General features: G+C 34.4%; 1 protein-coding gene across 1 annotated transcript; it reads left to right on the forward strand.

Moving 5' to 3' along the window:
• Window positions 1–941: 941 nt before the first annotated feature.
• On the forward strand, window positions 942–11,934 carry LOC132641511 (protein NRT1/ PTR FAMILY 4.6-like). Its single transcript, XM_060358536.1, has 5 exons — window positions 942–1,288; window positions 1,386–1,497; window positions 1,617–1,834; window positions 10,043–10,483; window positions 10,586–11,934. Exons 1-5 carry the CDS (start codon window positions 1,286–1,288, stop codon window positions 11,561–11,563), a joined length of 1,752 nt encoding a protein of 583 aa, XP_060214519.1. The 5' UTR covers window positions 942–1,285; the 3' UTR covers window positions 11,564–11,934.
• Window positions 11,935–15,163: the final 3,229 nt, after the last annotated feature.

The following is a 15,163-nucleotide window of genomic DNA, read 5'->3' on the forward strand; positions in this document are numbered from 1 at the left end:
AGCCGCCCATCCTATAATCTCTTTCGAATTTAAGTAATATACATGAATTGTGTAAAAGAAAGTACAATTTATTATAGGTTTAAGTCATCAATGGACTCTCGAACTTGTCCATAAAATTCATTTAGACCCTTTAACTGAAACTCTTAGCACTTGAATCCTCCAAGATCACTTTACTGTGCCACTTGGACACAATTTGTTGACGCGGCACAGTGCATGAATTACACTTGCTCTGAGTGGGTGAAACTATTTCAAAACATATTTTACAAAGAGAATCAAGAATTCACATATGAATACATCATCAACATAACATTATCTTTATCAACATAGTCAAATTCCATACATATATTAGCTTAATTTTCAAGGATACATCATGTGAGATTCTATGTAAGTCGGATTGCGTTTGATAGACACACTTGAGGCCAAGTTCAGGGGTTCAATAGGAACAACACTTAGTTGAGGTGTCAAAATGGAAAAAAAGGGTAAGTTTAGGGGGCCGCATCTGCATTAAGCCTATTATTTTTATCATGTTTCGAAATTTTTGACTGCTATAGCGAATGATTGTTATACACATATAACAGTATTTGATACTTAAATAATATTTGTCTATTATAGAGAGGTTTAATTCCAAATCCTAAGCTTAATAGAGAATAATTTTACGAAGAATGTACTATTATAAATATGGGTGTTTATGTGATAGATAAAAAGTTATTATATAGAGACATAATATAAGATAAAAAATGGTTTCGAAAAAAAAACTTCATTATTATAGTGGGTATTATTATAAAAGGATGTTACGGAAACGTCTGACCGTACTAATTGGAAAGTGTAGTGTTCTATTTCAATTACACTCCATTTGTGTTGCTTCTGTACCAAAAACTAATAATTCATGTTGATTAAATAATTCTCTTTTTCTCTTCCTTCTTTTCTGGAAATAAATTTATTTGTAAGCAATCAAATCCTAAATAACATCATATCCATCTCTCTCCTTTTCATTTCCCCTGAAAAAGGGGAGGGGCAGGGGACTCTAGTGCCAAACTATATCATAATTAGATTACAATACAAAAGAAAATACATAAAATTCTTTCCATACTGGTATAAAGATGAGCTTTTCAGCATTTTGTTTTCTTGCAAATGCTTTGTCAAGTCTTATTTATATCTTCCTCTCTTCTCACCTTCTCCAAACTCTTTACATAACTATTCTTTCTTGACCTCTCAACACTTGCTTTCAACTTAACCCACACCCAAGTTGATATTAGAACCAATAGAAGCAAAAAAAAAAAAAAAAATGGTGAGTTCCTCTATTATTTTTCTCCTCTTTGTTTCAGTTTCTTTTTTGCTGACTATAAATTACTATTTTTGGCTTATATTTTTTTTTTTTTTTGCAGGAAATAGATGGTCAAAGCCACCTAACCAATTGGGATGGCTATGTAGATTGGAAAAATAGCCCTCCAATCACCAAAAGACATGGTGGCTTGCTTGCTGCCTCTTTTGTCTTAGGTAATAATAAAATAATTTTCACATACAAATTCTTCATCATATGGGTTTATATCAAGATTTTCCTTTTATTTGATTTTTCTGAACTTTTTTTTTTTTTTGTTGTCCTGAAAATTTATCAGTGGTTGAGGTGCTGGAGAACTTGGCATATTTGGCAAATGGAAGCAACTTGGTTAGGTACTTTTCAGAGTACATGCATTTCTCACCAACAACATCAGCAAATTCTGTGACCAATTTTATGGGCACAGCATTTTTACTAGCACTTCTTGGTGGCTTCTTATCTGATGCATTCTTCACAACTTATTACATATATATCATTAGTGCAGTGATTGAATTTCTGGTAAGTTTTCGATTCAATTTCGCAATTATGATTAATTTTTTTATTCATTTCTTAGATTTTGGTAATCTAAAATTTGATGTTACGTTATAAATTGAAGAGTAAGCACGTGGTTTTTTGAATTGGCAAGAGTAAGGCAATTGTAGGCAGTTCTGAATTAAAGGGAAGTTGGGAAATGTGAATAAAGGCAGTAACATCGCCACGCTTTTTGATGAAACCATTAATTCACTCTCTTTTATTTTTTCTGGTGTAGGAATAAGTATTTCTTTTCTTCTACTATTATTTATTTTCCTTATTTATATATACTTGAAAGTTGAAAGGTAAAAATGATGGTACGTTAAGAAAAAAAAAGAGAGAAGGTCGTCACTTTAAAGTAGAGAAGTTATTTATGTGCATTTTACGGTGTGTAGCTTATTAGTTTCACTAATCATCTCACTTTAGTTCATTCAATAACATAAAAAGGAAGACAAACGTCTACGACTAGTAGTGATGCTTTTGTCTTTAGGAGTAAAAATTCAAAACGAATATGGACGGTTACTTTTTTTTGTTGGTCATAGAACAAGGACGGTTACAAAAAAAATAAGAGTTTAACCTTGCTACAATTTCATCAAGGGGTTCAACATCTATGAGATATATACATATAAAAATTTAAAATTATATATAAAGTGATTTTCAAGCAAAGGGAGTCCGAATGAACCCCTTTCCATCCCTCTAGTCCGGTCCCTAGCAATGACGGGATAAAAATATACTAAATACTTACCAGCACCCCATGTTTACACCAACCAATCATTTTAACCTTAGTTAACTAAAATTAAAGTAAAAATACATAACTCTTAATCATGGTTGAATGATAAACTTTTTTTACAAAAAATATATGTCTTGCATTCATTAGCCGAGTGTGTAAACTAATAAGAATGATAACATGCAATAATAGGTCACCGAGTAAATACGGTAATCAACGTATTATAGAAGTTAACAAAAAGAAAAGAATCCAAAATTTCAGCCGTATTAAATGAAGTTAAATAAATACAAAGAAGTGATATTTAAGTAAAACCCATATGATAATTCATAGGAACAAAGATATGCAGAGGCGAAACAGGTAAGTTCAATTGAACTCAACACCTTCGACATAGACAATATAATTATGTGTTAGTCTGTTAGAGACCAAGAAAAATTGTGTAAATAATAAAGCTTGGACCTATATTTTTGGAGAATTCAGAATATCCGCCTCTCAAGATATGTATAGTAGAGCAAGTCATTCGATAATCTATCGTAGTAGTTAGGAAAAGGATCTAAAATTAGTGATCCTCACTGTTAAAATTATTCCACTAGGGCATGCAACTTGCAAAAGATGATGCAATAAGGTGATCATTTCCAGCTATAAAGTTCTACAACCATAGTTCTAATTAAAGATGCATGGGAATTGGTTGCTTTCTTCTTATGATCTTCTTTTTCTGCTTTTATTTTCCTTTTCCCTCATAGACCCACCCATCATACCAAAGAGCAAACTTGTTAACGAAGAAATATGGAAAAAAATCACACCCAAACGCGTGGCCTAGTGGTCAATAGGTTAAAAACCATGACTTCAGTTTTAAATCCGACAGAGATGAGAAATGAAAATATTAAGTGATTTCTTCTAATTTGTCTAAGCCTTGGTGAACAGAATTACTTGGTATATATATATATATATGTTGGTGGGAGGTAACAGGTTTTCCATGGAATTGGTCGACATGCGGACTTAATTAACCTGAACACTATAATTATTATATATAAAAATAAAAGGGGAAAGACATTGACCCCTTTATTGTTTTCAGGTCATTGTTATTCTTTAAAATTCCAAAAGAAAACTCATGTCTTAGAAAAGAGACCACTTGTTTCTCTGGGGTTTGTTTTTATCCAATGATTTTGAACCCACTAAATGAAACCACCAAAAATTTGATACGATTCGATATGGTGAAAAAAAAAAGTTTGTGGCATCGTGGAAAACATTGTTGTAGGATGAAAAGCATTGGTCATAAGTGGCCAAGGGCTTCTAGATTTGTCCCCAAATTATCAAGTTAGAATCAGATTTTAGACACATTTTTAGTGGAAATCCACCCACGCCCACATCATTCATGCAACCTAAGTAGTTAGGGGTATTTTGGTTGGTGAACAAGTTATACTAAGATTAATAATGATTATAATACGGAGATTAAACAATAACGTGATTATTTTGTGAATATAATATTTTGATAGATATTTGGTTTTTTGGATAAAAAATGAGATATATGGTTATGATATAAAATATGTTTAGTTTTATACTAGATAAACTTGAATAACTGTTACTATTTTCAATTTTTACCTTAGCCTTTTTAAAGGACTTTGGGAGAAGGGCCTTTTTATCATTTGATTGTTTTATTTCAGAATTGTTATCCTACACTTAATTTGGTATAAATATAAAACCAGTAAGGTACTAATAATTCCAAGATTACTTGAACCAGTATAAAAAATTTCAACCAAACACAGAATAAAATAATATCATTATCCCAAGACTATTATCATTATCCGTAACACCAAACGATCCCATAGTATTTGTTATTTTCACGGATCCATGACTGAACATAGGCCTTTTTCATGTTGAAATAGATAGTGGTGGAGCTAAAGAAGGGGGCAAAGGGTTCAATTGAATCCCCTTCGCAAAAAATTGTACCAAGCAAATAGGGCAAAAACTGAAAGAACTTTAGGACATCCTTGGGTTAATATGCTAGGTGTTGTATCTCCTTGACATGTGGGAAAATTTTAATATATGTAGTGGCAAATGGGGTTCAAAAATTGCTTAAGATTACTACTTCACATTCTAGGTATGACACACTTTTTTTTTTAAAATTCCATTATGTGAATTTCTTGTTACGCCACTGATAATATATAGTGGCAGTCATTGAAGAATTTAAAAAAAAAAAAAAGGTTGTCTGCTTTGACCTAGCAAATGATTCCAATGGACGTGGAACAGACATTCTCACAACTCACAAGCACATTACTTTTCGAGATTTTAAAATAGAAGATTTGCACAAAATGATATGCAAAAGGGGTTCTGCTATTTATGGGTAAGTCAACGGAATATTAATCCAAATGGTTCTTAAATTTAATCACTTATATTTTACCAGGACCGGGTAACAGGTGTGTTGTTGTTGGGAATGTGTCAGATCTATTGATTTCTTTAAGTAGCCACAAACTTTCCATTAGGAAACAGTGTCCACAGGAAACATTCCATTTTTGTTAGAAAAGGGCACATGTCACTAGTATCAACTCATCACGGCATTATTATACACTAATACACCTATCAAAAGTGGAGAATGTGCACTAGAATAGTTTAGATTTTTTTGTACCACTTAGTCCGATCTTTTATTTTTTTAAACCTAGTTCTATCTTTGTTACATGTCATGTAAATATATGTTATTCCGACTTTTCAAAAATATAGACGAATGCATGTTGGATCCTCCAAAAGTATTAATTTTAAAAATCAAATATGAGTCTAATAATATTTTTAGATTGTCCGAGCAACATAAATATAAAGATATCTCGTGGTCCTTACACATTTATTTAGCGTAGTCAATGCAAAAAATAGTTTAAAGATAATCAATTCTACAAATGCTGAAGTAGAGCAGAACGGATACCGGGAATTCATGAAACATATTAGATTCTTCTTTTTCATTTTTCTCTCTGTTATCTTTTTTTATTATTTATTTGTTTTTACTACTATTAAGAAGCACCGGTTGGTGATCCTTTTTCGTCGTCCGTTGTGGACCCCCCCTAAAAAAATTTGGACCCCATATTAAACACCATCCAGTATTAAAAAAAAATGGAACTCACCACATTCAAACTCACGGGAAAAAAAAAGTGAACCCCATATTAACAAAATCAAGCAATATTGAAAAAAAGAAAGTGAATCCCATATTTAAAAAACAAACAATGTTAAAAAAAATGTGGGCCCCATATTAAACACCATGCGTATTCGTATAGCAAACACTAATATAATAAAGTTTTAAATACGGAGCACAAATTATAATGTTATATTAATCGTGTTTTGAACATAGTATCTCATATTGACAAAATCAAGCAATATATATATAAAAAAAAAAAAAAGTGCAGACTTTGTATTCTTAGCAAACACTAATATAATAAAGTTTTAAATACGGAGCACAAATTACAATGTTATATCAATCACGTTTTGAACATAGTATATATAAAAAAAAAAAAATTGGGCCCCATATTAAACAGGCCCATAAAAAAATAAAATTGTAAAAAAAAATTGTGGGCCCCATATATATTAAACAACAACTAATATTAAAAAAAATGTGGGCTCCATATTAAACACCATCCAGTATTAAAAAAAAAAAAAAGGTGGAACCCATCACATCCAAACTCACTGGAAAAAAAAAGTGAACCCCATATTAACAAAATCAAGTAATATTAAAAAAAAAAAAGTGAATCCCATATTAAAAAAACAAACAATGTTAAAAAAATAAATTGCGGGGCCCATATTAAACACCGTGCGTATTCGTAGCAATTACTAGCAAACACTAATATAATAAGTTTTAAATACGGAGCACAAACTACAATGTTATATTAATCACGTTTTGAACATAATATCTCATATTGACAAAATCAAGCAATATATAAAACAAAAAAAAATGAATCCCAAATTGTGGGCCCCATATTAAACACCATCCAGTATTAAAAAAAAGTGGAACCCACCACATCCAAACTCACAGGAAAAAAAAAGTGGACCCCATATTAACAAAATCAAACAATATTGAAAAAAAAAGTGAATCTCATATTTAAAAAATAAACAATGTTAAAAAAAATATGGGCCCCATATTAAACACTATGCATATTCGTACCAAACACTAATATAATAAAGTTTTAAATACGGAGCACAAACTACAATGTTATATTAATCGTATTTTGAACATAGTATCCCATATTGACAAAATCAAGCAATATATATAAAAAAAAAATGAATCCCATATTAAAAAAATAAACAATGTCAAAAAAAAAAAAGTGCAGACTTTGTATTCTTAGCAAACACTAATATAATAAAGTTTTAGATACGGAGCACAAATTACAATGTTATATCAATCGTGTTTTGAACATAGTATATATATAAAAAAAATTGTAAAAAAAAAATTGTGGGCCCCATATATATTAAACAACAACTAATATTAAAAAAAATGTGGGCCTCATATTAAACACCATCCAGTATTAAAAAAAAAAAAAAAGTGGAACCCACCACATCCAAACTCACGGAAAAAAAAAAGTGAACCCCATATTAACAAAATCAAGCAATATTAAAAAAATTGTGGGCCCCATATTAAACACCGTGCGTATTCGTAGCAAGCACTAATATAATAAAGTTTTAAATACGGAGCACAAACTACAATGTTATATTAATCGTGTTTTGAACATAGTATCCCATATTGACAAAATCAAGCAATATATATAAAAATAAAAAATAAAAAAAAAAGTGAATCCCAAATTGTGGGCCCCATATTAAACACCATCCAGTAATTTAAAAAAAAAAGAAGTGAAACCCACCACATCCAAACTCATGGGAAAAAAAAAGTGGACCCCATATTAACAAAATCAAGCAATATTGAAAAAAAAAAGTGAATCCCATATTTAAAAAATAAACAATGTTAAAAAAAAATGTGGGCCCCATATTAAACACCATGCGTATTCGTAGTAAACACTAATATAATAAAGTTTTAAATATGGATCACAAACTACAATGTTATATTAATCGTGTTTTGAACATAGTATCCCATATTGACAAAATCAAGTTGTTATGTTCACTAAAATAAATATACTTAAAATATTTATATTTTAAAATAAGATAGAATTTAATGCAAAAGACAACATGACAAGTAAAATGAGCTAAACCGAGAATATTTACCAAAAATTAAAAAATAGTATTTCTTCGTTTAAATAGAAAATCAATTTCTACTTGGTTTCGTTTTAAACATGTAAAATTAATTTAATAATTTGAATTAGAATTATCCAAATCAAAATTTGATAAAAAATAATAAGTATTTTACACCTTTAAATTAATCGAATTAAAATTGAAAGTATGCTTAAATATTACTATTGTTTTATCTCAAAGAGAGAAAAATAGTTTCCTTTTAAACAAGTCTTCTCTTTTAAAAAATATTAATAAATTTGCCGATTTTGTATTCGTAGCAAACATTAATATAATAAAATTTTAGATACGGAGCACAAACTACAATGTTATATTAATCATGTTTTAAACATAATATATATATATATATATATATATATATATATATATATATATATATATATATATATATATATATATATATATAATCACTATTCAAAGATAACTAGATACACATAGATGCACTATGATCTAAAGTGTTGGGCTCATGCGCAGTACGGGCATAGGCCGTCTAGTCTAATTCAAAAGATTCTATGCGCTGCTAGGTTATTAAAATAAACTCAACAAAGAATTCTATAGGGTTTACTACTTGAATTTTGAATGTCAAAAAATGGACTCAAAAGATGAGAGACTCCTTGTAGTTTATTCATGTGGCAGCTAGATGGTGGTTTCCCATGGTTCATTAATGTATTGGTTTGTATGAAACCATGTTTGTTTCTATTGTTTTTAAAATTATGTGATATGGTGTTGTAAACCCGTGGTTCATCCCATGGTTATATAACCATGAAAAGTCCTAATTTTTGTAACCACGGATTTGGTGATTTTTTCATGGTTACATATTTCATTTCCCCATTATACCCCACCCTCCACCATCCACCTCACCCCACCCCACCCCCACGCTACCACTCACCCCCACTCCCACTCTCCACCATCCACCCCACTCCCACCCTTATCCCACAACCACCCATGTCACCCCACCTACCCCTCCACCACTCACTACCCCTCACCAACACCCAACCCCACCCTACCACCCACTACCCCCATCCTCATCCCACAACCACCCACTACCCCTCACCACCACTACCCCACCCTCATCCCACCCACCCACCCCTCCACCACCCCCACTCACTACCTACTTATTTTTTAAAGTTTCTATTTTATTCTCTACCTGAGTTTTATTAATATATATAAACTAATTTCTAATTAAGAGTTAAGGGTATTTTAGTGAACTTACAAGTTATTATACAGTACCATACGGTCAAACCAAATAATACAAATGTTATTAAACCACAACAAACGATACAGTCTATTCAAACATTGTGTTCATTAATACAGTACAATACAATATAACACCATATTGTACCATACCATACTGTACATTAATGAACCACGGGAAACAACCATCCAAACAGAGGGTAGGGAAACTTTTCGTGGGAACTGTGAACTCTTTAGGGTCATTCCTTTGTTAGTTTAACTTGGGTCTCAGCCCTATATAAACATTTAAGCCCAACATTGATTAGATGCTGCAGAACTCTTCTTTTTGACAAGTAGTTTGAAACAGAACTTTGAAGAGTAATTCATGCTTCATTTTAACTGTCCTGACAAAGATTTTTTAGTTCTTCCTAAATACTACAACACTAGTTACGCCTCAATCCCAAACAAGTAGGGGTAAGTGTATGATGAATCCTCCCTGTGTCCCCACTTAAGTCCGTCTTACTCTAATATTGTAAAAGTTTTGCTTCTCCAACACAAGAAGTTTTCTCACATTTTCTACTGAGAAATAAGTCAATGCAAGTCTAAAGATTTCTAGCGAATATTGGACCAAAAGGACAAGTACTAATATGATACCCACTTATCGATATCACTTGTATAGATCCTTTTCGACCGTTGTGCTTTATTTTTCGCTTGATCTGCGTGGATTCCAAGAGATTGTAAGTCATATTATAACATCGTCAATCACCATGGTCTCACACTTATAGATCGGTACATCTAGAAGTCGGCGTAGGATATGACCAAACCATCTCAAGTGACCTCATCTCATAATGTTACTTTTGCCTTCTATCGAATATGATCATTTTTTATCATCTCTAATCACGTGTGAGGGACATTAATCTTAACATCAGCATTCCTACGGCAACATTCACTTTATATAACATTACTTGTCCTAAAACCATTTGATAGAACATGCCTTTAACTTTGGTAGGTTACTTAAAATGAATACTCACAATACCGAATAGTTGTTTCTATATATTTCCTGAAATTATGAATGAAAACAGGGACTAGTAGTACTCACCATACAAGCTCGATCCAGTTCACTGAAGCCACCAAAATGCGAGCTAGGAGTGCCCAACGCGCCGTGTGAAAAAGTTCATGGTGCACAAGCTGCAATGTTGTTCATAGGACTTTACCTTGTGGCATTAGGTGTAGGAGGTATAAAGGGGTCGCTGCCGCCCCATGGTGCTGAGCAGTTCGATGAAGCAACCCCGCGAGGAAGAAAGCAAAGATCAACTTTCTTCAATTACTTTGTGTTCTGCCTCTCCTTTGGAGGTCTTATTGCTGTCACATTTGTTGTCTGGGTGGAAGACAATATGGGTTGGCAGTGGGGATTTGGAATTGCAACTTTGGCTATATTTTTGTCAATCCCAATATTCCTTGCTGGTTCACCATTCTATAGGAACAAGATACCTCGGGGAAGCCCTTTTACAACAATCAGCAAGGTAGTGTTTCATAAAACCTCAATCTTTCATAATTTGTTTCACATTATTCTCACTTTGAGTTTTATCTTTGTTCAGAAACTAATCTCCTGTTATAATGCATAGGTTCTAATTGCAGCATTACTAAATTCTCCTGCATCGAGAAACACAAGTATTGCCATAACAAGTATGGCTTCAAGCCCTTCTCCTCCAATTCCAACTGGCAAGGAAGGTGGCGGAAATACAAACAGAAAAGATGTAGAATCAATTGAGACTCCATCAAGAAGTCTTAGCTTCCTTAATCGGGCTGTTTCAGACAGACCAGCATGTGGTGCATTAGAATGCTCAGTGCAACAAGTGGAAGAAGTCAAGATTGTGATGAAACTTTTCCCAATTTTTGCCTGCACCATCATGCTCAACTGTTGTCTAGCTCAACTAAATACATTCTCAGTCCAGCAAGCAGCAACAATGAACACAAAACTAGGCTCCTTAAAAGTCCCTCCAGCTTCGCTCCCCATTTTCCCCGTAGTATTCATCATGATCCTAGCACCAGTTTACGACTACTTCATCATCCCATTCGCTCGTAGAGTAACCAAAACAGAAATGGGCATCTCTCACCTCCAACGTATTGGTATTGGTTTGTTCCTCTCCATCGTGGCTATGGCAGTCGCAGCAGTTGTTGAAATCAAGCGCAAAGGAGTAGCTACTGACTCAGGACTCGTCGATTCTGCCAAACCATTGCCCATAACTTTCTTTTGGATCGCTTTTCAGTACTTGTTTCTTGGATCGGCCGATCTTTTCGTTCTAGCTGGACTACTAGAATTCTGCTTCTCAGAAGCACCAGTCAGTATGAGATCATTGGCAACATCGCTCTCATGGGCTTCTTTAGCCATCGGATACTACCTCAGCTCAGTCATAGTGTCTATAGTCAATAGTGTGACAGGCATTTCAAAGCACAAACCATGGCTCTCGGGTGGAAACTTGAATCACTACCATTTGGAGAGGTTCTACTGGCTAATGTGCATACTCAGTGCATTAAACTTTATGCACTACCTATTTTGGGCTACAAAATACAAGTATACATCAGTAAGGTCTAGCAAGTAAAAGTTAGCAGTGGAGATCTATAGATGAAATTGCCCCGGTTGTAATATATGGTTTTCTAGGCTTTATGTAAAATGTCTGATGAATTGCTGGATCTTGGAATCAATATATTAGGGCTAAGCCAGCAAAGAGGTCATAACTATAGAACTAGCTTTTGATCAATTGATCTCGAGTCTCCCGCCACTTCACAGTTAGTGTTCGTGGCTTCGTTTTTTTCTCCTATCATTTCTTCTAGGCTAATAACATATAAAGGTTATCAAAGTGCTCCTTTGCATCATCTACTTGTTTGATGATCAGTAGTCACAACTCTTGTAACTACGAATATGGTTTGAGTATTGAAGAAGCAAAACTACGTAAATTTACCTTGGGTCAAACTTAATTACCGGCAGTAGCCCAAGTATTAAAAACCCATACACTGATATGTGTATTATACGTATATTATATGTATACTATATGCATATCTAAGTATAAAAATACAAAACCTATACATTTGCTGGCTATTTTGCAAACTAGATCACCCAAAGGTATGGGTCTGTAATTTTCCATCTAAGGTTTATGGGTTATATTTCGGACTTATTTTCTCAAATGATCATCAAACTAATGATTTTTCTAGCTCAGTCAGTAGCTCCCAGCAAGTTTCGCCCTCCGAATATGTCCAATGTGGATTTATAGATCCAATTCAGGAGGTTATTGCTGTGTTGTTTCACACTAATGAGTAAACAAAAAATATATTACAAACTTATTTACAAAAAAATTACAACCCAACATAATATATTACACCTATATCCCTATTTTCAGTTTATAATCGCATAACCAACTTCTTCTTTTTTCCGCAACAGTGCTTATACGCAGAGTATACAACATCATACGACATTATACAATATTATATACTTACAGTAAACAACAATGTGCCCACCTTGTATAAAAGTATATAATAATGTATAAGACGAGTTTAAGGAAAAACTGGGCTAAACCGAGTATATATTCTTTACCAGTAGACATAGAGCGTAATTTTCCGAAAATTTTAGTGTGACTACGCCAAATGAAACGTATAAATTGAGAGTTACATAGTACAGAGACAAGGTTCAGTTAGTAACAAGGAATCAGAGGACTGTATTTCAATGATGCAATTGGAAGGAAATGAGATGAATTTAATACAATGAGGTAAAATGAAGCAGAAATATTAGGATATTGAACTAGTACTACCTTCGGTTAAGGTAACATGGCGGTGAATCGGAAGAGTTGTGGAGAAAATCGCTTCCATTGATGCAATTTGAAATTTGGGTAAAAAAACAAACGGGTTTTTGATGGTTAAAAGAAATTAGTTACATACATAACGAGAAAACGATTAAAATGGTCCTTAATGTACCGGACTATTAGTCCTTCATATATATCACATTAGCCAAAATGGTTCTTCATGTCCGAAAGAGATAGTTCATAGATATCACAATATTAAAATAGTCATTAATGTATGCAAAAAGTGATGAGAAAATGATCAAAAAGGTTCTTAATATATGAGAGTTGGACTATTTTAGTCCTTCATATAACTTACATAGCCGAAATGATTTCTAAAATATGAAAACGGTGATCATTTTAGTCATTTATATATACCACGTGATCAAAATAGTCCTTAAAGATGTGATCATTTTAGTCATAACCTTGAAAGTAACACTGCAAGTAAAAAAATCAGTTAAGTTTAACCAGCAATTCACATAAGCTGTATCAAACATAAAAAATGGGAGTGAAACTTTTCGATCTTTATTTCAACAAAAGAAGCACGGGTTTCTTTGCAAGAAGAACCTTTTTTCAGTCTTGGTTTTAATTCAATACATAACCAAATCATATATGATTAGAAAAAATGTCAACTTTTTGTTATCTTTAATGGAAACTCTTGTACCAATAATTATTGTATGCGTTTGTCTTTGAATCAGAACTTAAATGTGTCTCTTGCTACAAGAACGAAAACTATGTTATAAGGAAAGTAAGAAAAAATGATACTTTATTGTTGCAGGCGCACTCGGTGGCTGGCGGGAAGGAAAGGGTATTTTTTGCTTTATTCACGTGAGAGACTAGTTAAACTTAATTGATCTTTTGACTACTTTTAAGGTTTCGGACTAAAATGATAAAGGTTTCGGACTAGACCGAAACTCTTCGAAGAGGTGCTTTCAACCCTATCCACCACCAGAAATTACCAATGGTGGATCCGGCCATCAATCGTTGGAAAAACCCGGTGGAAACAAGAAAGACAACTCTGGGAAGAACAGTCGGGGGCTGTAGCCCAAGAACAACCAGGCCAGGCTTCCTCCGAAGGGGACGGAGTACCCCAAACTTGCTGATTATAGCTTCACCATTAGCGAATCCCAAATGGTGGATGTGATGAAAACCCATCCATCATCACGCTCTCCTAGGCCGCTGCGATCTGGCCCTAGCACGAGAGATCACATTGTTTGGTGCGCGTTCCATGGAATCGCCGGGCACATAACCACCGATTGTAGACACCTCCGGGAGCAGGTAGTTAACATGCTCGCCATGGGGTATCACCGGGAGTACCTGAGCGAAAGATGGAGGAATAATTAGGGCAGAGCCAATCCCAGCGAAGAGAAGGATTCGGCTAATGCTCCCCCACACGTCATAAATATGATTTTCGGCGAATCCATGATCGCCGGAACCAGCTTAACTGCATCAAGAAAAATGAAGATTTCGGTAACACGAGAAAAGAGAACTCGGGAACTTCCAAATGAGGCCTTGATTACTTTCTCCGACGAAGACGCGGCAGGCATCACCTTACCGCACAATGACGCTCTAGTCATCACTGTACTCATTGGTAACTGTCAAGTCAAACGGGTCAGGATAGATCCAGGTAGTTCTGCTAATATCCTTCGCTGAAAGATGGTGGAGGAAATGGGACTTCTTGAGAAAATGATATCGACGGCAAGGACGCTCTCCTGGTTCAATATGTCCAGCGAGACCACCAAGGGCGAGATTGATCTGCCTGTAGAAGCCGACGGAGTCACAAAATTGTTAAAGTTCCATGTGATTGACGACGACATGCAGTACAATGCTATTTTCGGGAGGCCCGGGCTCCACGATATGAAAGTTGTCTCCTCAACGGTTTATCTGTTGCTCATACTTCTTACCCCGGATGGGATCAGGCAGATTCGGGAGAACAGTCGGCTTCAAAGGAAATGTTCGCAAACCCGTCCTATAACAATTACAAAACCCAGGTCTCGCATTGGATGCAGATCAACAGGAACCAACAGAGAGCAAGAACGATGTGAGGCCTGAGGAGGTTGAAGATCACTTCTACGGGGTCCCAAGGTATTACCAGCCACCGGAAGATTCGGATGCTAACAAATCCACTGCTAAGAAGCTTGAGCAGATTACATTACATCCTGACCTTCCAGAGCAAAAAGTATTCCTGGGTACGGGGTTAACCCCAGAGCTCAGGGAAACTATCCTTGCTTATTTAAGAAATAACAATGACTACTTTTCTTGGTCCCATAAGGATATGACAGGTATTCCATCAAACGTAGCAACCCACAAGCTCGGGCTGGACCTCAGCTTTCCGCCGGTGCACCAGAAGAAGTGTCCCATAGCGGAAGT

This window comes from Lycium barbarum, chromosome 5 (assembly GCF_019175385.1).
Source record: "Lycium barbarum isolate Lr01 chromosome 5, ASM1917538v2, whole genome shotgun sequence".
NCBI lineage: Eukaryota > Viridiplantae > Streptophyta > Magnoliopsida > Solanales > Solanaceae > Lycium > Lycium barbarum.